Raw genomic sequence first — 25001 nt, forward strand, 5'->3', positions numbered from 1 at the left:
GAGGCCCAGCATTCTCTGTGATATCCTATCCCAAGGCTTAACCTGGGTCCCACAGTGGGATCCAAATATGAAGAGAGGCATCGCCTTCCAGCCACTGCAGCCACAACTCGGCCTCCACACTCTCCATCCACTTCCAGATGGGAGAACTGCTCGTGTCAGGGAAATTTAGTTTGTGTGGGCAGAGACAAAGGTACAGAATAGCTCGTGGCTCTGTGTGTGTGTGTGTGTGTGTGTGTGTTTGCACTATGTAAGTCCGGGGCATGAATGTGGAGTGCTGATATGTTTAAGGGCGAGAATGTGAGTAGTGTGTGTAGGAGGGTGCTACTGTGCCTAAGAGAGGATGGTAGTCTGGTGTGTAAGGACAGCTGTGTAGATGGCTGTGTGTAAGTGTGGGCATGTAACTGGGAACTATTTGTGGAGAACAGGGGTAGGTGGATGTGAGTGTGGGTGTTGGGGAGGATAGACATGTGTCGGGGTCCAGGATATTGGAATGTGAGTGTGCAGTTGGGTAGACAGGCATATATGCAGCAAGCCAATGTGGCTGTGGGATAGAAGTGAATTAGTTTGTGGGGGAAAGAGCTGATGAGCCTAATTGTGGCTAAATTCACGGCAATGAAGAGGAGGTAGAGGTTGGTTTATATGCAGGAGTGGGTGTGGATAAGTGAACCCTACATGTTTTGGTGGTGGGTATTGGGGTATATATGGGTATCATTTGGGGTATGTGGAGGTAGGAAACAGGGTGCGGGCAGGGAGTCCCATGTTGGCATTTCATGTGGGTGGGTAGGTGTGTGCTGGGCACAGCATGAGCGAGGGCATCTGTGGGTATAAGGATGTAATGCAGGTGGGCAACTGGGATGCTGTGATAGAGAGGCAGACAGTGGACGTGTGTGGGGAAATCGGTGGGTACAGGGAGGGTTCTGGTTTGATGCGACTGAGAAAGTGAGACCATCAGGGCCATTGTCATGGGGGAGGGGGTGGTCAGATGTGGCTGAGCAGATGAGGGTGTTGGGTAAGAACGGAGCTACTGGATGCACCCTGAGGAGCCTCACCCACCTCTCTTGCTCAGGTACAGGGCCTTCGTGTCCAGCCGGCTTTCCTTGCTGAGGACAGCAAGGCGCAATTGCAAGCCTAAGTACTCCAGCAGCCTTTTCCGGGCCATGAATACCTCCCGCTCTGCTGGCATCAGAGCGTGAAAGGGACAGTGGGCGATCTTCCGGTCCTGTGACAGAGTACAGGGTCACAATGAGTCCTTGGGGCTGCTATTCACCAGCCAGCCACATGCTGGTGAATGTGGTCTCTGAGGACTTCCGGCCACCCCACCCGACACTACAGAGTGACTGAGTAAGCAGGCTGCCTCTCTGTCCTCAGAAACGTGACTGTGAGGACACAGAAGGACACCTGCTCACAGGTACCCAACAGCACATTTTCACCATCATGAGGTCTTCTGCCTAAGAAGACCAGGCTTGACTGTGGGCTCCTAGTTTTATCCAAGAGAAGCCAGGTCTCAGAGAAGTCCTGCTCAGGACAAAGCCACACCTGGAAGAACTTGAAGTAGCCATAGTCGACTGCCGTGCCCACAGCCGTCCTATCGCCTTGCACAAGAGTCACAGGGTTCAGGACATCCGCCCCGTAGCTAATGAGCCGGTCAATCTGAAGAACACAGAATCTGTCAAGCACACAAGGCCACTGGAGGGGTGGCAGAAGCCACCTTCAACATGGGGCTGTGCAGGGCAGCTCCACACATGAACACATCATAAGGTGCGTGACTCCCAGTTCGTGTGGGCATACTCGATAGCTGAAAGGCAGCCGGAGGAGATTACAGTTGTCCAGAAGGGCTGTGATTCCCTACTGCCTACATGGTGGCCATCCCCCATGTGTGTGAAAAAGCCAGAGGCAAATAGGGTAGACAGGCTTGGCCTCATCCTGAGACGCCATTCCCTGGAGAGCCATCTCTGATTCCATTCATGGTCATGGTAGCATCAAAAATCATGATGGCTAAGACATAGGGATACCCCTTTAGCTCACTGAGGGATGAGTAGATAAACAGAAGGTGGCACACACACACACAGAGTAGGGTGTCAGTCAACCTTCAGAAGCTAAATCCAGCTTACCCAGCTGAGCAGTGCCCTATGCCCACGCACCAGGTGTCACAGCTGCTCCAGTGTAACCTCCTGGAACCCTAGAGCCATGACTTAACCTGAACATTTAATTGTGTGAGATGCAGCCTGAGGGTTATCAGGTTCACAGCGAGGCTTGGAGTCCAATCCTGACAGCTGAAGCTGACTACCAAGTAAAATCAGGAGGGGGTGGTGAGCAGCGGCCTGTGGGCTAGACGTGGCTTTTGTTCAATAAATTCCAGCTGGGTGTGGTAGAGGACAGCTATAATTCCAGCACTTAGGAGGCTGGGGCAAAAGATTATACGTTTGAAGCTTGGTGGGGCTACAGAACAAGACCTTGTCTCACCAGGAAAAAAAAAAAACCCTAAATAAATGTGTTCAGGCATTGTGGAAAGGTACAAATGTACTGTCTGCTTTCTTAGCATATTTCACTAACATAGGTCATAAACCCGGGTTTCAGGTAACCTGCAATGTGCATGCAGACCTGCTAGGTCCAGACACTGCCGACAGCTTGACGCTATCTCATTTCCCAAGCGCTGTGGGGGTGGGGAGGGTGGGTGCTGGATGTTGTGTCCGCTAGGCTACTTTAGTCACGGACATGATCTTAGGATGACCCAGCCTATCCCACCCTGAACCCAGCAGGTACTCTCCACCCCTACCTCTTCCCAGCATCCTCCCACGCTTCCCCTCACTCACCAGGGCAATCTTGTTGTCGACGCTCCTCTGTTGCTCATAGACCAGGTCACACACAACACACAGGGCAGTGCCCAAGCCTTTGGTCAGAGGCAAGTTGGGGTCAGCTCCCTGGGACAGGAGCTCCTTCACAACCTGGACGCACAGACAAATTCCTCAGTGACCATTAGTCCTGGGTACTACCCATAGGTCCCACCCACAGGGAACGTGATGGGTGGGAAGGATCGTGGTTGAGCGTCTTAGGGAGGAGGTGCGGTTCTACCCAGAACCTGGTTCTGACACTATTTTGGTGCACATACTGGTGCAGCTGCTCTGATGGGTACTGTTCCTGCCGTACTTTCTAGCCTGGGAAAGAGTGGCTCTGGGCCATGTACACACCACTGGTCAGGAGCACATCCTGTCTGCCTCCTTTGGCCACTCCCTCCTCAACTCTCCTTTTTCTTAACAACATTCATCAGTATCTAAAACTGTGCTGCCTGCTGCTTTAGGGCCTGACGCTTCCAGCTACAATGTGTGTATGGGGGAGTGGGAGCGGGGGTCCTCAAACCAGAGACTATTCAAAACCTTCTGCTCATAGTGGTGCCTGTCTTCCCACAGAAGGTGCTGAGTAAGCACACGTTAACTGGAAGGAGGGCTGGATGAGGAGTTGGGATGGTAGGCCACTGGTAGTCTGGATGTATGAACAAGTGGGTGGGTGAGAAAACGCGGGCTGAGTAGCCCTATGGCTAAATTGACGGGTAGGTGGCTGGATGGCTTAGTGAGTGGGAAATTGGGTAGATGGAAAAATGACACCACAAACATAGTAGCTGATTGGAGGAAGAGGCTCAGAGGTGGCAGAAATCGCACTGTTGCCTGGTGCCCCTGTACACGGGAGCTGTGGGCATAAGAGCCAGGTACACAAGAGGCAGGGGCCCAAGGCAGGCGGCTGGGTGCTCAGGTGCAGGGGCGTCAGACTCATGGGTAGAGAGAAGCTCTCACCAGGTCATTCCCACTGGCAATGGCCAGCGAGAGCGGGGAGTGGCCGCTCCACAGCACGTTTGGATTCGCTCTGTGGGACAGAAGGAGCCGCACGATGTCCCTGGCACACTGCGGGAAGAAAGGCAGAAGCATATGGAGGCAGAGGCACCACCCCCAGGAGCCTGGACATGCTGCCAAGGACACAATTGGCACTTTCAAAACCAAGCCAACCACTCAACTGTCTGCTCCTTGCACCAGCACCACCTAAGCAGAGACTCCAGGCAGGGACATGGGGTGGGGGAGACGGAGGAGCTTCAGTCAGATTCCAAACATTCAAAACAGGAAAGGCGCCAGTGAATAAATTGCCGGACATATGCTTTCAAAGGACAAAGGACAGTGATGCTAGCATGGCCACACACAAGGCCCTGACCTTTGACAGGGATAATGGAGGGAAGTTCCTTCAGCTGGGACTACTTGCGAGCCTCTTCCCCCAGCTCTGCTGGTGACCAGTGGCCTCTCTATTCCCACTGCTGCCAGGACTCCTCTCTAGCTGCCCTGAATGCTCTGCGGAGGCTACACCCTCGGGACGTGACAAATCCTAGGAGCTAGGACCAATCTCCTTCCCCAGCCCCTTTGCTGCAGCTTCAGCTTCCACCTGAAGCTGTCCCCAGCATGGGTTTCCCAGCTGCCCTCTGCGGTTCTGGTGGGAATGGTGGGACCCTGTGCCTAGCTCCTTCTCTTCCTTCTAAGGAAGCTGTGATCTGATGGATCAGTCACTGCCTCTCTCCTCCTTCCCACCCCGTCCAACATTACCTCTAATCCTGCATTTGTACCCTGGAACTTCCCCCACCCCAGCCTCCCAATTCCTTGACCTTGCTCTGGCCACTCAGTCTCCTCTGGGCAGTTCCTATACAGGCCGAGCTCGGACTGAGTCCTCAGGTGCATGGGAGCTAAGTGCTACAGGGCCGTGAAGGCAAGAGGATGGCTGGGGGTTGGGAGTCCCTGAATCCCAAGTGTGTCAGACCCAAGCACAAAAAGATTACACATGGCACCTCAGGCCAAGCCAGATGTGGGTCCATGCATGGCTAGAGAGTGTGTCAGTGCCGGAGTACTCATGGGCCCTATTCATGGTTTCCATTCACACTCCGACAGAGTTCAACTCCACTTGGAGTATGGTAGATTTGGAAAATTCACCGCAGCAGCTTCAGAATCCGTGGCCTGGCTGCAGCAGCCCAGACTCCTACCTTGAGAAGCCAACTTCTCAAGTTGTGACGAGAGGGGGGGGGCCCACTCACACCAGAGCTTCCATCTCCTGTCTAGGTCTATCACAGAGACACAGGAGTACCCGATGCAGTACCCAAGCATGCACATCCCAATACCCACTCATGTAGATACATGGATGCATGCATCCCACCTTACAGGTAAAACATAGACACACACACACACACACACACAATCACATTTGAATGCAGCTCTTGCCTGGCCTACAGTCCCTTAGGCTCAGGACTCAGCCCGTCCCTTCCCCCCACTGTCCCACTCCTCTCTGTGACAAACCAGCCAACCCAGGTCAGGGCCCCATGGCTGCTCACCTTCTTGTTGTCCTCTCTCTCACAGGCCACGTGCAGAGCTGTGCGCCCGCCCTCCTCTGGGATGAATGTGTGTGTGGAGTAGTAGTTCTTGGGTGGGCCCGGCTCATTGTTGAGCTTCAGGCTTGAGGGCAGGAGATCAGCCTGTGGGAAACACAAGGCTTGAGTCAGGTCCTGAGTGTCCCTCTCCCCAGAGTGCCTACTTGCAGACTACAGATGTGGGGTGTCTTCCCACAACCCTCCACACATAGGCCTCAGAATTCTTCAAGTCACTCAAAATGGCCTCTAGACTCAAAGGCAAGCACCACCAAGCCTGTTTTACTGTGGTGGTAGCTGTGTTTTTGTGTTGTTGTTGTTGTTGTGTTGTACTGAAGAATGAAATCCAGGGCTTCCTGCATACTAGGAAACCATTAAACCGTTTGAGCCACATCCCCAGCCCCTCCCACTTTTGGAGACAGGGTCTCTCTATGGAACTTACTATGTAGACTCTGCTAGAACTCACAAAGGTCTACCCACCTCTGCCTCCTGAGTATTAGGAATTAAAGGCTGGCTACATCCATGCCTGGCTACATCCCCAGCCCTTACTTCCTCCCATGGCCACGGTTGGGTGCTGACCCACCTGGCCTGTCCACACCAGAAGTGGCTATGGCCAGGAGCACAGTGGTCAGAGCCTACATATGAGTTGCTTTGTACCACCCCAAGCCCCTTGTCGGTAGGGACAGCTACAGGTCCATACAGAGCCGCACCTTGCCACCTTTGTACGCGTAGTCCCCGTCCGCCGCCTTGGCATCCACGTTAGTGATCACGTGGAGCAGCAGCTCAGTGATCTTCACGCCCTCCTCCCCGGGAAGAGAGACTGCGATGTGGAGCGGGGTCAGGGACTGCAACTGCAGAGGAAGCGTGGTAAGGGTGAAACCCAACCTGCAGCCAGGCAGGTGAGGTGAGGTTAGGGTTAATGTCAGGGTCCTTGCTGCCTGAGCAGATGAGAGGATGCATACGTTACTGCAACAATTTCAGGTAACCGCAGTACCATCTCCTTCACACCAACATCATGGGTGCAGGACCAGAAGGCCCAGGAGGGCACGAACAGCAAATGGACTGAATGCTCTCGATGTGCCAGGTAACCCACAGGTGTCCGGGTAACACACAGGCATCCAGGGCCACAGCTGTGACTGCTTGGCTTGAAGCCAGTTGATTCTAGGCCATCTGTCTGACACCATCCTCTGAGAGTAGCACCTCCCTGTCCCTTCCAGGCTCTGGCTCAGATACCACAACCTAATAGCCACATAGCTCCTGACCAGCCTTCTGATTGTCCCCACAGCATCCCTCTCCCCGTCTCTCTGAAGATGGTTCCTGATGGACTGTCTCTGAGCTCCAGCAGCTTGTGGTCATGGGAACCCTGCAGCTAAGAGAAGCCAGTCAGGGCAGCCAGGCTGTGGCTAGGAAGATATGCCCCACTTGTCCCCAGCCCAGTTCAGTGTGACCTCACTCAGATAGGAAAGTGTCCCTGGAGAACTCCCTGAAGGCAGGGTGTGGTTAGCCTAGAAAGCAGAAAGAGCTCACCAGGAGGGGATGTGTCGAACAGGGGAATATTCCAACACAGGAACCTGGGGCAAACTCTACACAGCACACAGCCTGGGGCAAACTCCTGCCACTGCCGAGATCTGAACCACCATCAGAGTTCCGACAAAGGGACACAGTGCAGCTGAGACCACTGAGCTATGGCGAGGTGATATTCTTTACCGGGTTTCATAGGGAAGCCCAACAAGGGATGCTGGAGTCAGATGGGAACTGTGCAGGGAGCCCAGCCTCACCTTGACCTTCTCCCTAGGGCACAAGGCCTGGGGCGGGACAGGAGGGGGTGCTTCCAGGGACATTGGGAGTTGAAGTAGTGTGGTTTCTGTGACTGAGCAAACTGTGGTATGTGGTATGGGGATGAGCAAGGTTTAGACAAACTGAGCCCTGAACCGCAGGAAGTCCAAGAACCTCTGTAGCAGCTCTGAGTTTCCATCTTCGGTGTTCCAGCACACACACAGGTTTATGTGTTCCCCAAGAGGTGAGCCTAGCTCAAATGGGAAGTAACTGGTGCCTGAGAGTGCCGAACAGACCACTGGCTTCCACCGTGGACAGCAACAGTGCAAGACAGAAGGGACACAGACTTAGTCAAAGGGAGACATGGAAACAGACAGGTGGGCAGGAAACCCAGGCTTGGTTTTTGCTGGCTGGATTTAGGGATTCAAACACAGTTTCCTTCGGTTCTTCCTGTCTCTCCATAAAGCTGATGTCACTGTGAAGGAGGGTGGATCTGCCCTTGGCTTCCCCTCGTACGCCCTTATTTTACACTTATTTCAGATACAGGGAAGGGAATGCATTAGAACACTAGATGTGTCATGGTGCACTGTAAGAGATAGATAGTGCAGCTTCAGAACCATATCTGCTGACACCATGAAACCTCACCGGGAGGCCACCTCCCTCCTGTGGTGTCGCTAACACTTCACACACCAGGTGTTTACAGGAGGGTGAATCAGCTCTACTCCTGGCTCTGGGGAGCTATGGGCTTCTGTGAAGAGGGACTTGGGAGTCTGTGTGTGCCCCACATCCATCTTGCCGCTGCCAAGTTGTGGCCACCGATACCTACCTGTGGAGGAAACTGAATGTCCGTCTGGGCCCCACTCATCAGTAGCAGCCTCACCCCTTCCACATCCCCAGCCTTCACGGCGAGAAACAGAGCCTGCATGGGCACTTGACACAGGTTAGGATCAGCACCTCTACGGAGCAGCAACGTGATGGTCATCCAACGATTTCTGCGTCTGTAGGGACCAGAAGGGCAGGGTCACAGGAGGGAGGGACAGGATCGTCTAAGCAAGGGATGAGGGGTGCTGACAACACAAACACCTTGTACCCAGTACCTAGTTTTCCTGCCCAGGAAGAACCTGCTCCAAGGGCAGCCTACCCAAGGAGGCCGTTTCTCTCCCTGGGAGGCTCATAAGCATAGCTAACAACAAACCTCCCTGTGCGAGCTGCCCCAGTCAACCTCAGCTGTGGTCCTGCAGGACTTCAGCCAAGAATGGGTCACTTAACTTCACTGAAATGGGCACTAGCCCCTCCTAGGGTGCGTGCCAGACAGTGAGGTGGATGTACGTACACACATACCACACACTGACCACCTGTTGAGAATGCAGCCCCATCAAATAGTGCCCTTGCAAGGATGCTGTCTTAGGGTTTCTTTTAGTGTGACAAAACACTATGACAAAAGGCAACTTGGGAAAGAAAGGGTTTATTTTATTTTACCCTTCCAGGTTCATCATTGAGGGAAGTAAGGGTAGGAGCTCAAGTAGGGCAGGAACCTGGAGGCAGGAGCTGATGCAGAGGCCATGGAGGAGTGCTGCTTACTGGCTCTCTCCCCATGGCTTGCTCAGCCTGCTTTCCTACAGAACCCAGAACCCAAGACCGCTAGCCCAAGGGTGACACTACCCTTAGTGATTTGGGTCCTTTCACATCAGCCATCACACCCCAGGCTTGCCCACAGCCCAATCTTTTGGGGGCATCTTCTCAGTTGAGGTCCCTCCCTCCCAAATGACTCTAGCTTGTGTCAAGTGGATGTTAAGACCAGCCGTCACAAATTCAAGAAGACTGCTCCTAGCGGTGGTGCAGCACTGTGATGGGTACCCACTGAACGCGACTCATCCTGGAAGCCATCCTCCATCCCTGCCATAGAATATCAGTGACTTACTCGACCATGGACTGTGCCATTTTCCTCACGGTCCCTTTGTATGGGAAGCAGGGGTGCTGTGGCAATGAACTGTAGGCCTGGGCACTCTTCTCCATGATGTCCCTCGAGACATTAATAGTGTAGTTCCGCAGGCACTTGGTAGACTCGAAATTTGTATCGACGCTGTACAAGGTGCTCGCATCCACATTTTCTGCCGCTTCCTCAGACTCTTTCTCTACGTCAGTGCTGACAGTCTTCACTGGGGAGACTTCTTCCTTGTGAGGCATGTTGCTGGACTCTGGGGTTTGCATGGAGGCCAGGGAGTCATCCAGGCTGCTTGTCTTCACTTCATCTCCACCTGCTACGGGCATGCCCACATCGTAGAGATAATCTATATTTGCATCCGCAAGCAAGAATGAAATTTTGGGGGTGACCAAGGATTTAGGAGATTCCTATGGCAAAGCACCAAAAAAGGTCTCATTAGGAGAAGGGGCTGCAGCTCTTCTCTCCATAGCAGCCCCTGGAAGAACCTGAGTGGCAGCACAGAGTTCCTTCACAGTTTACACACCTTTGCCGGGGCAGGGATGATTCTGAAGTCACTGCCCCATACCAGAAGCAAGCTGCCACTTGTCAGGGCTTACCATGCCACCTGTGCCTCCTGAGCCTACACAATGTGCTCTATCTAGAACCGGGCAGTGCTGTAGAAGCCAAGGAGGAGCTGCTGGTGAGACGACCCACTCTTGTTCTTTTGTGCACACAGGGCAGGGCCTGTATTGCATGCTCCATGCTAAATAAAACTACATCATTAAAATTAGTTTCCCTGCTTTCTCTTTTTAATATGACTACTGAAAAATTTTAATTATATATGCATGCCTTGTGTTACAGCTTAAATTATATTTCTGTCCAGTAGTGCTGGTTCCCCTGTCCTCTGTCCTCAGGCACCTTGGCTCTCAAAGAGAAGCCCCTGGCCTGAAGACCTCCACATGGCTAGGAGTCTGTTAGACGTGTGGATTCTCTGCCCCTTCCCTAGCCACACTGCCCTTTCCAGCATGCTGAAGTGGGGAGGCACATCTCAGACCCCAGGCTGTTGTGCACATGGCGGCTCATAGGGGACACACACCCCTTGTTCCACATGGAATGGCTCAGGATGCTTCTGGGAGTTCCCAGGCACTCTCTTCTGACCCTCTCCCCAACTAGCCTTATCTTTCCATTCCCCATGTGTAGCCCTGGTTTACACATCAGGGAGGGAGCTGTGGCCATTTAGGTAGATAGCCAGGAGGATGTATAGCAGGTGATGGTGCTGCAGTGGTCAACGGGGGCTGACCTGAAGCAGGGTCCTCTCAGCAATGTTGGGGTGGAAGGATTTGCAGGGATAATACTGGAGGAAGCACATACTGAGGGGCGTGATGCCCTCGTCCGAGCGCTTGTTCACGTCAGCGCCGTAATCCAGGAGAAGGTTCACAATGTCCAGGTGAGAATGCATCTGGAGAGGCAAGGACAGACTTATGAACACAGAAGCTAGCCCTCAGCAGACAGAGGAGGGCCACCCGCCGTCCATGCTTGCCACGCACACACACACACACACACACACACACACACACACACGCACACATGCACAAGCACACACACATGCATCAAGGCTGCAATGAGCAGGACACACACAGTACGCATGCTCATCCTTGGTGAAAGGACACTCAGGGTATGTGATGAAGAAATGAATGGACCACTCCCAGGCCTCCTCCTTTTGGCCTTGAACATTACAACTGGATACATGGGGTTTTGCTTAGCAGCTCCTATCAGATAGTCCCTGTTAGAGTGGGCCACTGGAGGCAGCCCACAGGCCAGCGTTCCTACACAAAAAGGACTTACTGCCGCAGCGGCCAGCACAGTGTAACCCTTGGAGTCAGCCACGTCAGCACAGGCAAGGTTGTCCCTCAAGATTCCAAAAATCCAGTTATAGTCCCCTTCCTCAGCCTTCATGATCATCTTCTTGGAAATCTGCTCCTTGGGGCCGCTGGGCCCAAACCTGCTGCGGTTCCCCTCCAGGATGGCAGGTATGTTCCAGCTGGTATGAGCATCCTTGTTCCTGGCAATACAACATGCTTCGCTGATATTGGACTAGAATCTGGATAGCCTAATACCTTCCATGACAAATAACCCAAGAGGAGCTATCTCCCTCCACCCTTCATTCCTCTGACCCACCAGAATTCTGCTTCCAGCCTTGGGTTCTCTATTCTCTACCACTCCTTTATCACCCTGAGCCCTGATGGCTGCACTGCCAGTCAGTTACAATCAGGATGGAATACCCAGGGAAGGAGACATGTGATCTAGAGATAAAGTGTTCAGCGAGAACTACAACTAATCCTTATACATGTCTGACTCCTCCGGCTCACTCCAGGTTTGCTGAGAAATCTACTCTCAACAGCAGAACCCTGAGTGGGCAGAAAGCTGGCGTACACACAGCCCCACTTGCTCAGAGCCAAGCACACACATCCCACCTTCTACTCATTTGCTTTCTGTTGGAGTAGAGAAGAGCATGGCCCCTAGCCCAGGGTCATCACACAACAATGGAGTTTTCCGTGTGCTCAGAATGCCATTCACAATCAAGAACTCATGGGTTTATTCATTCAATAGTTATCAATGATTATGAGCACAGTTGATGGATGCATGGCATAGGTGGATGGATGGGTGGGTAGGTGGGTGGGTGGATGGAGTGAGTAAGTAGATATCTGTGTGGGTTGGATACATGGGTGCATGAGGGAATGCATGGGTACATGAGGGAATTCATGGGTGGAATGGACTGGAAGACAGGTACGGCAGTGTAGATGGAGAGGGTAAGTGGGTACAGAGAGTGACTAGATGGATGGGTAGATGGGTGGATAGATGTAAGTGTGGTTGCACGGGTGAAAGGATAGATGAGTGGGTGAATGAATGAACTGATTGATGGGTCAGTAAAGAAGGTGTATAGGTGGATGGATGGGTGGATGGGTGAATGGATGGATGGATGGATGGATGGATGAGTAGATAAATGGAAAAGTCATTGGCGCCCATCAATTAATTCTAAAATGTCCACTGGCATCTGCAGGCCATGTTTAAGGATGTAAGAACTGTAGAAGATTCTTGAGTATTAAACTTTTAGGGTTAACAGTTTTCCCCAGGTGACTTTCCCAGCACACCCTCCATACCCCAGATTATCTTCAGATATGGTGGGGCAGTGTAAGTTTCCATGGCTTTCCTTGGAAAGGTCAAAGGTCTAACCAGTTTTCAGGCCCCATTCCTTCCCTGAATTCTACCCTTGGCTCTATGTCAGACCCTTCATTAACAAGTATTGAAAATAGCTATCTCTTCTGTTGTGTTGGTATGCACGGGGACTTGACTCACAGAAATTCTATTAGCAGATAGGAACCTTGCCTTAAAGCATACAAGCTCTGGCCTTCGGAAAATGGAAGGCACACAGGTCCAAAACCCAAGGTTTCACCTCAGGTAACTGCTCAGGAGTTTATCCGAAGGGACATCCCCTACAGTGGTCTGCTCTAGTTCTGAGACACAGATGCCTCAGGTCTCTGCCTGGCTCCCTCCTCTCAGGGCACCTGTCTGGTCTCTCAGCACGGGAAGGGCTGAGTCACTAAAGCAAATGCTGTGTGTTCACATTCATCCAACAAGCAATACTAAACAGTACTCAGGCCCTTGGCTGTAGCTGCGCAGTGGAAAACATAAGAACTCTTCCTGAAAGGGATTCCTTATTCAGTGAGGGGACAAAAATGAAGATCACCTGAACTTGTAAGTTTGCTTCTGGATTTTGACCAACAAAGGAGTCTCATTTGTTATGAGCCAGGGTTCTTCGTCCTCAATGAACAGAGGGATCTCGTTCATGAAGATGCGGTCATCTAGCTCTTGGCGCAGGGAGTCGGTCATGGGCAGGTGACTGTTGTCGGTCGAATAGACGTGCATCTCTGGAGGCAGCTTTAGGTCATCATTCCGGAGATACTGTTTATAGTCATAGAAGAAGGGGTCCTGCTCCTCAGAAAGACCCAACTCCACCTTCTCATCTGANAGATCAAGTCTCCTTCTCGATTTTGTGAGGAAGGCCAAGAATTCTGGGTAGTTTACCAAGGAGAAACCGCTGGGAACCCTTGTGCACAGCTTGAGGAGGTACTCACGGAACCACAGTCCAACATCCTGACTGCCATCAGGGTAGGTCTCGATGCCTGGCCCAAATCTCTGGTCCTCTTTGTACAATCCCTGCAAGGGGAGCCCACAGGGCCAGGAGAGACACTCAGTCAGGCTTTCTACCAGGTGACAGTTTCCTAAAATCAGCAGAGGAAAATGTACTCCTGAGAGAAGTACTCATCCGCTCCACAGACTGAGGTGTGAGGTATGTGAGGCACTCAAACAGAGCAAGTTTGGAAGACAAAGGGCAGGGGTGGGGACAGCCTCTCTCTCAGCTGAGGGCATGACCAAGGGCTGCCAGCTGAGGCCGTGATGGAGACATGCAGGGATGTTCGCCTCCTAGAGACCTCTGCAGCCCTGGAGTTAGCTGCTAGGCAGGCAGCTTTTCTTACATGCATCTGTGCTTATGAAGACAGGGAAATGGCTGCCTGCTTTGTTGCACTCGGTGAACATTCAAAATTCAAAGCCTTTTTATTGGTTGATTTCAGATAGAATCCTTCAGAAAAGTTTACTAGGACCAGCCCTCCCCCACCTGTCATTCTGATTCACTCTAGCCCTTCAGTAGACTTTGTTCCTCGTGCTCTTAACTGGCATCAAAAGATGCCCCCTCCCTCTCAGAGTATGTGGCTCTGCCTTTTTCTGAACTGCCTTTTTCACGACTTAGAGATGAGTGTGTCCATGGGTGCATGCATGGAAAGGAGCCTTCCAGTGGGGATTTGCATCAGCCCTCCCTCTCCCACTCAATTAGCTGAGGGAGACTTTGCTCCAAAGAGTGCTCCTCACTCACTGAAAGTAGCAAACTCCCTCTACTCGGGCAGGTTGTGCTCACTGGTCAGCTCTCATGAAGCGATGCACCCAGCCCCCAGGGGTATGAGCTAAGAGGGGAAGGAGGATAGGAGGGGGAAAAAGCAGAGTGGAGAAGAGGAGAGCAGAAAGAAGAGGAGAGGGACTGCCCTTTGCTTTCTATGATCTCCCAAGGGACCGTTCGGTTTCTAGACCTTTCCGAGTGCTTCCGTCACCACTTGCCTTGGGTATACAGAGAAGGATCTCAACAAGATCGAGCTCTGGTCTGGTGCAGGGGTCAAAGGAAAGCCCTAGCTTCCCAAAAGGCATGTGTCTTCTAAACTGGCATCAAAAGATGCCTGGAGGTCGCTGGGTAGTCAAAGGAGGCAGGTGGTCTGCAGGCTTGATGGGCCTAGCAAGGAGCTAGCACTTTCTCTGGAAAGCTCAAGAGACACTTAGGTAGGAAGCTACAAGAGCACATGGGCCAGGAAGAGAAACTAGAAAGCCACGGAAGACAAGGACTATAAGGAAAGAGGCACTCCAGGGGGAAAAGATGTCGTGTGTGTGTGTGTGTGTGTGTGTGTGTGTGTGTGTGTGTGTGTGTCCCACAAGTGCTCTTGCTCAAGACCCAGCAGCTCTACTGGTAGAAAACAACTCAAGAAGATAATCCAAGGGTCATTGAAGTCACAGGTTGGCACCTCGCAACAAAACAGGCTTGTATTCCCAGCCACTCCAGGGCTGTGGCAAGGGGGACTATACATTCAAGGTGAAACTTTACTGCAGAGTGAGTTCCAGGTCAGCCGGGGTGAGTCAGTAAGACCCTCTCTCAAAATACAAAGCTAAAAAGAGGACTGTGGGCGTAGTTCACACTGGCACAGCGCTTGCCTAGTACACACAAGTCCTACGCTTAATGTTAATTGCATTAAATTTATTCTTCAAAGGATACAGATGAGGAAAGACACCATAGGGCTGAGGGCTGATTTCAAATTGTATTACTGGTAAACACTCATATGACAGAGTAGCATAAAGAGCTCTTTAACCATAGTAACATAAACACTAACATATGAACACTAAACATATATGCAGACAATTCACTGTAACTGATTGCACACAGACAGATAACAGACAAGAGTGAGAGAGACTCAGCATTACCTGCCACCAAAGTGCTCCAAGCTCGCATCACAAGGAGATGCCACAATGTGCCCACAGATACTAATGTCAAAAAGACCGACTGCCATGTGCTGAGGAGAACCTGGAGTCATGGCAGTCCCTTTATTGATGGCTGGAATGGCATGGCCACTTGGCAGCTTGGAGTGGTCTTATGAAACTGATTGCACACTTACCATTGAAACTGATTGATTGCACGCTTACCATTGAAACTGATTGCACGCTTACCATTGTAACTCACTGCACACTTACCATTGTAACTCACTGCACACTTACCATTGTAACTCACTGCACACTTAACATTGTAACTCACTGCACACTTAACATTGTAACTAGCACCCTCATTCTTAGGTATTTTTAACAATGAACACACACATGTGCCTGCATGAAGACTGAGAGGCAACTGTTCTTAGTGGTTTGCAGTAACCAAAAATTCAAAAGATCTCAAAAGAATGTCTATCAGTGAATTAAAAGCAAACAAACAAAACAACAGCAAAACCGTGTGATATCCACACAGTGAAGCACTTCTCTATAATAAAACCAAGTGGAACACAGAAATACACGAGTCTCAAAAGAACTGTGCCCTAAAGAACGATGTAGAAAAGGAACAACAAAGCACGCATCTCCTGATATGCTGTCCAAAATATGGAAATGTGTGCTTTCCATAGTTATTAAAATAGTATATAACTCAAAATAGGAAAATGGAGTTGAAATAGTCTACACTCAGTCTTGCAATTTTCAAACTGAGACCTCATCTTGTACTGTACTGTTGTGGGGCATCCTAAAAGGATAGAGTGTAATGCTCTTATAATAATGGAGGGAGATGATTTTTTTCAATATTCTGTCAATCCAAATGAAGGTCAGAAGAGAGAGAGGGGAATGTTGGGTAGTGATGTCAGAATAGTACATACAAGGCAGCAGGCTTCACCCAAATGTGTGTCTACTAACACTGGCACACCTCATCAAAAGCAGATGAGAAACCACGAGCTAAAAACACATGAGCTTAGATTTTCTAGTAGCATCGCTTCTCTGCCTTTTGGCTAAGATCAAGTGTAGATTTTCTAGTAGCCACACTACAGCAAGTAAAAAATTGTGTAAAATTCTAATTTTTTTCAAGACAGAGTCTCATATATCCCAGGCTCGCCTTGAAATAAATGTCCAGGACTGAGCTTAGCCTGCTGGTCCTCCTGAGAGCATTGTGTAGATAGCAGGCATGCCCTGCCACACTGGCTCATGCTGTGCTGCTGATCACACTTGGAGCTTTGTGTATGCTCCAAAAACACTCTGCCAAACAGGCTACATCTCTTGTCCTGAGGGAGAATTCATTTTACTATAGAATTTGTATTTAGTTCAATCTTTCCAAAATATCACTTTTAAATATAACTGACGATCAAAGCTCTTCAGATATTTTTTTTCCTTAAAAAAATCTTTGTGATCTGGTCTGTGGGAGCTAAGGGTAGCTCAGGAGAGCATAATCCTAGCGTGTGTATGGCCCTGAGTTCCACTCCAGCACTGCCAAAATTATTTAAAATTATGGTGATAGGCACGACACAGTGAAAATAATACCCCCAAATTTATATAACTTTATTAACGTTAAAATTAGACTTTGGGTCATAAAACAGTGAAAAGGGTTTTTGCTTATTTTATTTTTGTTTTTTTTTATTTGTTTGTTTTTGAGACTGAGTCTCTCTATATATATAGCTCTGGCTATCCTTGAGCTTGCTATATAGACCAGGCTAGCTTTCAATTCATAGAGATCTACCTGCCTCTGCCTCCCAAGTGCTGGGACTAAACCTGGCCTGAAGCGATTATTTTTTAAAAAGGGTACATCAGCTTATTATAATAAAAGGGCATAAAACAAATACCAGGGACATGTAATGAATCTAAAAAATCTACCTATAAAAGAAATAACATGGTCTCAGAGTAATAAAGCTGAAACTGTAAGGAGTCATTTTAAATTTCTTCAATGGTGCTGAGACATTCTAACTTACCAAGTTCAACCACCGGCAGAGTCAACAGACAAAAGGATAATAAATAAAAAACAAAAACTTTATATTCAACTTAAAATAATACAAACAGCAAACGTCTGTGAGTCAGGAAGACACTGTGGTCAGTCAGCAGCTGTTGAAATGCACTTAGGAGTTGGCCTTGGCCCTCTGCACAGAGGTTACGGTTGTGTAGCCTGGTCTTCTTGTGGGACTCCGAACAGTGAGATCAGGGGCTGCCTCTGATTCTTTTGCCTGGTTTAGGTACCCTTTCCTCCTGGGTCACCTTCTCTAGCCTCAGTATGAAGGGAGGTACCTAGTCTTACTGAAACTTGATTTGCAATGGTCAATTGCTATCCATGGGGGATCCACCTTTTTCTGAAGAGAAATGGAGGAGGAATGAATGGGGGAAGTCAGAGGGGAGGTGGGGAGTGAGGGACTTGGGGAGACAAACTGTGGTCATGCAGTCTTCAGGATGGAGAGAGAGGTGTGGGGGAGAGGGGGAGGGAGAGGAGAGGAGAGGAGAGGAGAGGAGAGGAGAGGAGAGGAGAGGAGAGGAAAGGAGAGGAGAGGTATTTATTTAAAAAAAAAAAGTTAGCCTTGTGTGGATGAGAGGTTCAGCAGATAGAGACTTGCTATGCAAACCTACTGTCCAGAGGTCCATTCTCCAAACCAATGTAAATGTGGAACCAACTCCACAAAGTTGTTCTCTGACCTCCACATGAACAAACAGGTTTTAGAAAAAGAAGAAGAACACTATAAAGTTGGTAGGCATGCAGATAAAGGCCTGTAACCCCAGCTATTGGGAAGCTGGGTAGGAAGATTGCAAAGCTGAGATCTGCCTGGGTTACCCAGTTAGTTCAAGGCTAGGCTCTGCGGTTTGATCAGACGCTATCTCAAAATAAGTAAAAGGGGGGGGGGTGGCTGGGAGTGTAGCAGGGATCACAAGGATGCAGACTGCCACCCTGCATCCATTGGTCAGGACAAACATCATAGAAGGGAAGCATCCCAACACATGGCCCTCAGACTACACTTACAAGTTTTCCCAGGAAAACAAAAACCACGCATTTACTGTTTACATGAACACACAAAATCCAACTAAACGTGTGTGCATAGCGGCTTTATTCACAATCGACCCAAACAGGAAACAGTCTAAAGCTCTTTCAGTTGAGCTGTGTTGATTCCATATCACAGAGACTTCAATAGCCAAAGAAACAACAGGAACACTGGGCTATGGAGCTGGATCTGCCTTGCAGGCCAAGAGGAAGACACAGAATGGCTCTGCAGGGCGCCACCTTGTGGCCCTCTCAAGCAAAGGCCCAATTACAGGCAGCAGGGCAGCCATGGCTAACTGGACAAAGGCATGGGGCACACATATGGGGGAGGGAGTCATTCAGTACCCAGAGCACACAAACCTACACTCATTGAAACTTTCAAAACTTTCTAATATATGATTGCATATAATTGTGAAGTATATGTAATAAATTAAGGGGTGGGAAAAAAGGCAAATTTTAAATAATATGTATAAGAAAGAGCTATTTCATATATTAAAAATAAGTATTCATGGTACTTTTTTTTTTGGTTTGTTTTTTAAGACAGGGTTTCTCTGTGTAGCCCTGATTGTCCTGGAATTCACTTTGTAGACCAGGCTGGCCTTGAACTCAGAAATCTGCCTGCCTCTGCTTCCCGAGTGCTGGGATTAAAGGTATGTACCACCACGCCCAGCACATTCTCATTATTTTATTTAGATCCTTATTATTGTTAGCATTACAGTCACTAAAATGAGAAAGCTACTTCTGTTTTAACTTTTCCAAAGCCTGAATATCTTTTTCTCTAGTGTCCTAGATAATAGCTGCCCCCCCACTCCTCACCTAAACACACAGAGGCCCCTCCAGACATACACACACTGTGGTACTATCCTCCCATGAGCACACAGCACCCCACTCCTCATATATGTGTTCACACAGCAGCCTCTCCCCTCATATAAACACATGGCAACCCTGCCCCTCGAGTGAACACACAGCAGCCAGACCCTCGTGAACACATGGGCAGTCCCACCTATCATGTGATCACGGCATCTCCTCACCTGGAATAACATTGTTTTTGTGTGCATGGTCCCGTAGCCTTCTCGTTGGCTGAGATAAAACGTGCCTGTGAAGCTGGAGCCATCCGGCCACGTGTAGGTGCCCATGCCATGGAAATGGTCCCGGTAAAACTGCCCATGGTAGGCCTATGAAGAGGAGAGGTCCATGAGCCTCCTATCAAAGAGAGGCCATTACCTTTGTAGGTGACTGCTAAGCCAGACTACAACACCTGGCTGAATGAGGACTACAAAGCTGTGATAGGCCTCTTGGGAGCCCAGACACAAGACTTCTTTTAGTCCAGGTGGCCAATGTGATAACTGGCATTGGTCACTCAGAATACCCAGAGAGGTCTCCAGGCAGCCAGCCCACGAGTTCATCTTCCCTGCCCTCTGCTGTGGGTTGGACTAGCTTGGGAAGTTCAGAACTGCATAGAGCTGCTGCCAGGCCAGCACCCACCCTAGGTTTGGCAGAGCCCTTCCCTCCTAGGAGTCCTGACCCCACCCTATGAGCTCTCCATCAGGTAACAGAGGCCAAGCTGGCTGGAGGATGCTTGCTGGTAGGGGACCCTGAACCTGGCTGGGAACAAAGTAGGGTCGATTTATGATGACTCCTCAGTACTGGGTCCATTGTGAGCCTCTGCCCGCCCTTGTCCTGCCTGAGCCCTTCAGGTAAGTATGTCAGGTGAGTATATCAAAGGGCATGGGAGAGAGAAGGAAGGTGTTACCAGTCCCCCAGGCTGTGTACTTGTCCTGTATGCTGTTAGGTGGCATCTCCATCCTCAGAAGATGCTGGGCCAGGAGCCCTTAGCTATGGTTTGTGAAGAAGCCATGAACAGTGGGCAAATGAGAAGCCAGATGAAGACTTGAGACACAAACACTCGAGCATCACCATCAACATGGAGCCCCAAACTGGCTCCTGCTACCCATGTCTTCCAGGACTGCTGGGGCCTCCCATTCTGGGTCTTAGAGGACTCATGCCCTTCTTCCTATCTTGACACCTCAATTCTCTTCAGACCCCATCTGTGGTGGTTTGAATAGGTTTGGCTCCCATAGATCCATGTGTTTGAATGCTAGGCCGTAGGGAGTGACATTATTAGGAGGTGTGACCTGTTGGAGGAAGTTTGTTACTGTGTAGGCAGGCTTTGAGGTCCCCTAAGCTCAAGATATGCCCAATGTGACAGTCTCCTTCTGGCTGCATTTGGATCAAGATGTAGAACTCTAGGCTCCTCCAGCATCATGTCTGCCTGCCTGCTGCCATGCTTCCCTCCATGATGATAATGGACTGAATCTCTGAAATTGTAACTCAGCCCTAGTTAAATGTTTGCCTTTATAAAAGTTGCCTTGGTCATGATACCTCTTCACGGCAATGAAACCCTAAGACCCCATCGTGAACAACTTCTCTCCCCCCATCCCCATTGCTCTCCTCTAGGTGAATATACCTCCATTGATTCATATACACTCCCCACCCCATTCCACCTCCATGTAACTCCCCTGCTCTGAAATGCTCCTGCCAGAAAGAGTAGATGGCCACAGCATGCCTACCTCTGTCCTGCCCCAGGCCACAGCTGCCTGGATCAACATAGCCTGACTGGAGCTGGGCTCATGGGGCTTTAGAAACAAGGCTGAGAAGTTCCTGTTTCTTGAATCAATGGGAGGCCTAGATGCTGGAGGATGGACCAGGTAACTCTAGTCTTGAGCCCCACATTAAAGAAACTGTGCCTTGCCACAGGCAGAGTCGCACCATGGAACAGAGGACTAGAAGAGGAGTCCATGACTCCCCTGGCGCCATGAGCAGCATCAGATGGCTGCTGGGCTGCCCTAGACATGCATAACAGGAAAACAGAACGAGCACAGGGCTTCAAAGCACTACTCCCCTGTGGCCCTACCGGGCTTCAGACACACTGCATCCCCTTTCGTTATACACGGAGCCATCTTACCCAACCACTGATACCAGAAAGCACAGACAAAGGTGGTCGTGGGCTCAGCCTTGGGTCCCTGCCTCCCAGAAGTCTCCATTTAGGTCCTGGGTATAGCCTAGGGATCTTAGGTGCTTTCCCATTTGATAGTTGAGAGCATCCTTGTCATCATTTTAATCTTAAACAGCAAGCAATTTCAGGAAGGTGAAATATGTGAGTCTCTGCAGAAATTTGAAGTTTTAAGACATTTTGCTCTCCTGGAAAGAACTTACTGCTGTTGTTTTGCCAGATCCGTCTATTGTTGAGCCACCTTCTAACTATTCATATGTATGGATTAGTGCTGCCCTCGACCTTGGCCAGAAAAGCTTCCTTTTCAAAGTGGGCAGCAGTTGGTGCAGAGACTCATAACTTGTCAAAGCACTGGGAATAAGTGATTGCTAAGTGCTCAGCCCTAAATGGGATGCCGGAATCTATCTCCCACTCCCAAGACCCAGGGAACACTGTAGAAGAAGTGGGGAGAGGGTCTGTGAGATGGCTCATCAGGTAAGAGCACTGACTGCTCTTCCAAAGGTCCTGAGTTCAAATCCCAGCAACCACATGGTGGGTCACAACCATCCATAATGAGATCTGACACCCTCTTCTGGTGCGCCTGAGGACAGCTACAGTGTACTTAGATATAATAATAAATAAATCTGGACCAGAGCAAGCAGGGAATAAGCGAGCAGGGCCAACCAAAGTGAGCAGAGGTCCAAAATTCAATTCCTAGCAACCACATGATGGCTCACAACTATCTGTACAGCTACAGTGTACTCATATACATAAAATACACAAATAAAATCTCTCTATAAAAAAAAAAAGAAGTGGGGAGAGACTGAGAACCAGAGGACGGGGTGCAGATCTGTAAAATATTGGGTTTATGGCATGCCATGGCCACTGTACTCCTGAACTCATTGTGTCTGTGGCTATCTGCACAAGACCTACATGAGATTCCAGTGCCCCCATCCTAGCTTGGGGGCTATTTACTGGCAGTTAATGGCTGCTGGGGATGAGAAAGTCAGTTTTCTTCTGGTTGTGGCTGCTGGTAGGTTGCCCTGTGCTCCAGTAAAGAGTCCCACACCCATGTAAATGTGAGGACCACTATTGTACTCAGTGAGCAACTTAGAAAAGAGAGGGGACATGTCAGATGGGTTGAAGGGAGCAGAGAGTGGGGTAAATATGATCAAGATGAACTGTAAACAGGTATGAAACTGTCAAAGAATAAATGAGAATGTTTTAAATAATAAAATATTCACCCAGAGTAAAAAAACAAAAAACAACAACAACAACAAAATCTTCTTCAGCCGTAGCTTCTCAGACCCCACAACACGATGTGGAAATGTGCGGAGAACTTCTCTGGAATTCTGTAGAAAGCCTCAGTCCTATCATGTGGACCACTTAAAAGGTCTACAACACCTGCTCCCAGGAAGAGAGCCCTGCTGAAGCTCCCTACCTCGCCTGTGGGCCAAGAGAACTCGCCGTATCCAAGCTTCATGTTGAGCCCGAACTCCCCTTTGTAAACACAGCCATCCTGCCACTCCTGAACCCCTTGGACAAGCTGCTTGTAAGTCCCCTTCAGGTCCTGATCGCCCACGGTGCCTTCAGACTCCTCCTCATCCTCTCCGAGATCCCCTGGACTGCTCCTAGAAAGACAGAAGGCAAAGGAGAAGCAATGAGGAATGCTGGGAGAGTGGCTCTGCACGGAGTACCACCCTCCCCCATCTCACATCAATCTCCAGATAGCCCCAAGCATCCAGATTTCCTCAAAGGGAAACCGAGGCATACAGGATGCAACGATTGCCAGGGTTGCACAGGAAATGAACCGAGAAGAAATGGCACAAACTGACAACAGTAAATGCGCCCACCCCTGAGATAGGACCTGTCAGCCCCTCTAGCTATTTCCAGACGATGTGCCCACAGCACAGTCCTCCCTTCTGAGCTGACAGGACCAGCCTCAGGCTGGGCAAGAAACAGACACTCGAATACACAGGTAGATCCAGGAAAGATCTAAGAACACCTGGAGGGGTAGCAAACTGACAGACAGATGGACAGCTGCAGAATATGTGTATGGCACTAGGGAGAGGTGTGCCCGAGACAGGTTTGCCTCACTGTCGACCTTGTGTTGATCTCAGCCTAAACCCACTCCCCTGCCAGCCTCCTCTCAGCTCTCCCGGGGTGCCATGTACTGTTACCTTGGCTCTGGAAACCAACCCATTCCAAAGTCTGCCTGGCGGCTAGGCTGGCAGCACACAACGTGGCATCCCTCAGACCCTGTGAGGATTAGCCTTGGTTGTCAACCTAGCTACAGCTGGGACCAACTAAAACCCAAGCAGTTGGGCACACCTGTGAAAGATTTTTCTAGATTGGATCGTCTGAGGAGAGAAGAGTCTCGATAAATCCAGGCTTCACCATCTGGTTGCAGCCTATGAAAGAGGATGTGGGAGCAGGAAGCTTTGGCTTTTGCCTGCTTGTCCTCACTCTTGTGGGCAAGTTCATCCCTCCTGCTGCTGAGGCAGTCCTTCACTGTTGTTAGAACCTACTTATTTGGTATTACAACAAAGACAAAAGATCAGCTGAACCATCTGACCTGTGGTCTCAACAACTACCAGATTCTTGCTTGGTCTTTCTTTCAGGAGACAGCAATTGTTGGACTACTCAGACCACAGCCTGTAGGCCACTTTAATATATCACATATATCAAATTTGTATATGTAGATGTGTATATATGTATATATAACATATTATATGTGTTATATATTATATATGACAGAATATAACATATATACTCTGTTAATTCTGTTCTGTTAAAAAAAAAAAAACCTGACTAACAAACCCCTGACCCAGCACACCAGCAAGATCTTGAGAGCCTGTAAAGGTGCACTGAACCTAAGCTCAGCATCTACCCAATAGAGAAAGGCTCCCACTGTGAGGAGATGAAATATTTGGTATCCTATACCATCTTTATATCATTATATAGAAAGAAGCCAGGAAGGACAGATACTCGAACTATCATGATAAGGTGGAAGGCACTGTTGTAGACTGTTGTAAATTCTTCTCTTTTCTTTTCCCCTGTCCAACAGGTCTTCCTGTGGCCCCAGCTGGCCTCAGATGTAATATGAAGCCTAAGGTAATCTTGAACATCAACCCTCCTGCCTCTGCCTCCCAGATGTGGAACTGCAGCCTCTCATTGCCATGACAGGCTTGTGCTGGTCTGGAGGGGTTGATCCCAGGGCTTTGGGCATGCTAGACAAACACTACAACTGAGCCACATCCCCAGCCCTGAGCTGGAATCCTAATGCTGCAATCCTAAAAGCCAGTAGCTCAGAAATGTCCTTCCTATCTGAGGTGATTAGGTTGGACCCTAGGTCAGGGTAACTAGTTTTCATGAGAAGGGCACCTTCTTTTGGGCATAGGGACACACAAATGGGAGATGAAACGCACAGACAGAGGGAGGTCAATACAGGCCAGGAAGAGATCTCTGAAAGAACATTGAGCCAGAGGCCCTTTGCTCTTGGTTTTCCACCTCCAGCACTGTTTGAGGGTGGAGTCTGAGTCTGTATTGCACCATTTAACCTTGGCACTTTTTTTTTTTTTTAAACAGAGATATTAACAAAGTGAGACCTGGCCTGAAGTTCCTGCCTCCCAACATGGACAAGACCACTTGGCTACTCTTTGGAAAGGGCTATCAATAAGAGGAAAGAAAGGGAATGTTCCTGGAAAAAAAATGTGAATTCAATAAAAAAAAAAAATCGAACTATAACCGAGAGAGCTGGAAAGGCCAGTGAAGAGGCTTTAGA

At 49.6% G+C, this 25001-nt stretch overlaps 1 protein-coding gene and 1 pseudogene across 7 annotated transcripts in view; one reads left to right on the top strand and one right to left on the bottom strand.

Moving 5' to 3' along the window:
- Nucleotides 1–25001, bottom strand: part of Ankmy1 (ankyrin repeat and MYND domain containing 1) — a 41988-nt gene that overhangs the window by 15909 nt on the left and 1078 nt on the right. For all 7 annotated transcript variants that reach the window (XM_029473848.1, XM_021159825.2, XM_021159816.2 and 4 more), the window contains exons 3-15: nucleotides 22659–22848; nucleotides 19257–19400; nucleotides 12838–13307; nucleotides 10935–11151; nucleotides 10390–10548; nucleotides 9087–9517; nucleotides 7992–8163; nucleotides 6100–6240; nucleotides 5357–5497; nucleotides 3789–3896; nucleotides 2814–2945; nucleotides 1537–1650; nucleotides 1054–1219 (exon numbers count right to left, since the gene is read on the bottom strand). In XM_029473848.1, coding sequence (XP_029329708.1) covers nucleotides 1054–1219; nucleotides 1537–1650; nucleotides 2814–2945; nucleotides 3789–3896; nucleotides 5357–5497; nucleotides 6100–6240; nucleotides 7992–8163; nucleotides 9087–9517; nucleotides 10390–10548; nucleotides 10935–11151; nucleotides 12838–13307; nucleotides 19257–19400; nucleotides 22659–22848 — 2585 coding nt within the window. The remainder of the gene's footprint in view (nucleotides 1–1053; nucleotides 1220–1536; nucleotides 1651–2813; nucleotides 2946–3788; nucleotides 3897–5356; nucleotides 5498–6099; nucleotides 6241–7991; nucleotides 8164–9086; nucleotides 9518–10389; nucleotides 10549–10934; nucleotides 11152–12837; nucleotides 13308–19256; nucleotides 19401–22658; nucleotides 22849–25001) is intronic.
- Nucleotides 16206–16364, top strand: LOC115032546 (annotated as a pseudogene).

This window comes from Mus caroli, chromosome 1, assembly GCF_900094665.2.
Source record: "Mus caroli chromosome 1, CAROLI_EIJ_v1.1, whole genome shotgun sequence".
In the NCBI taxonomy this organism is placed as follows: Eukaryota; Metazoa; Chordata; class Mammalia; order Rodentia; family Muridae; genus Mus; species Mus caroli.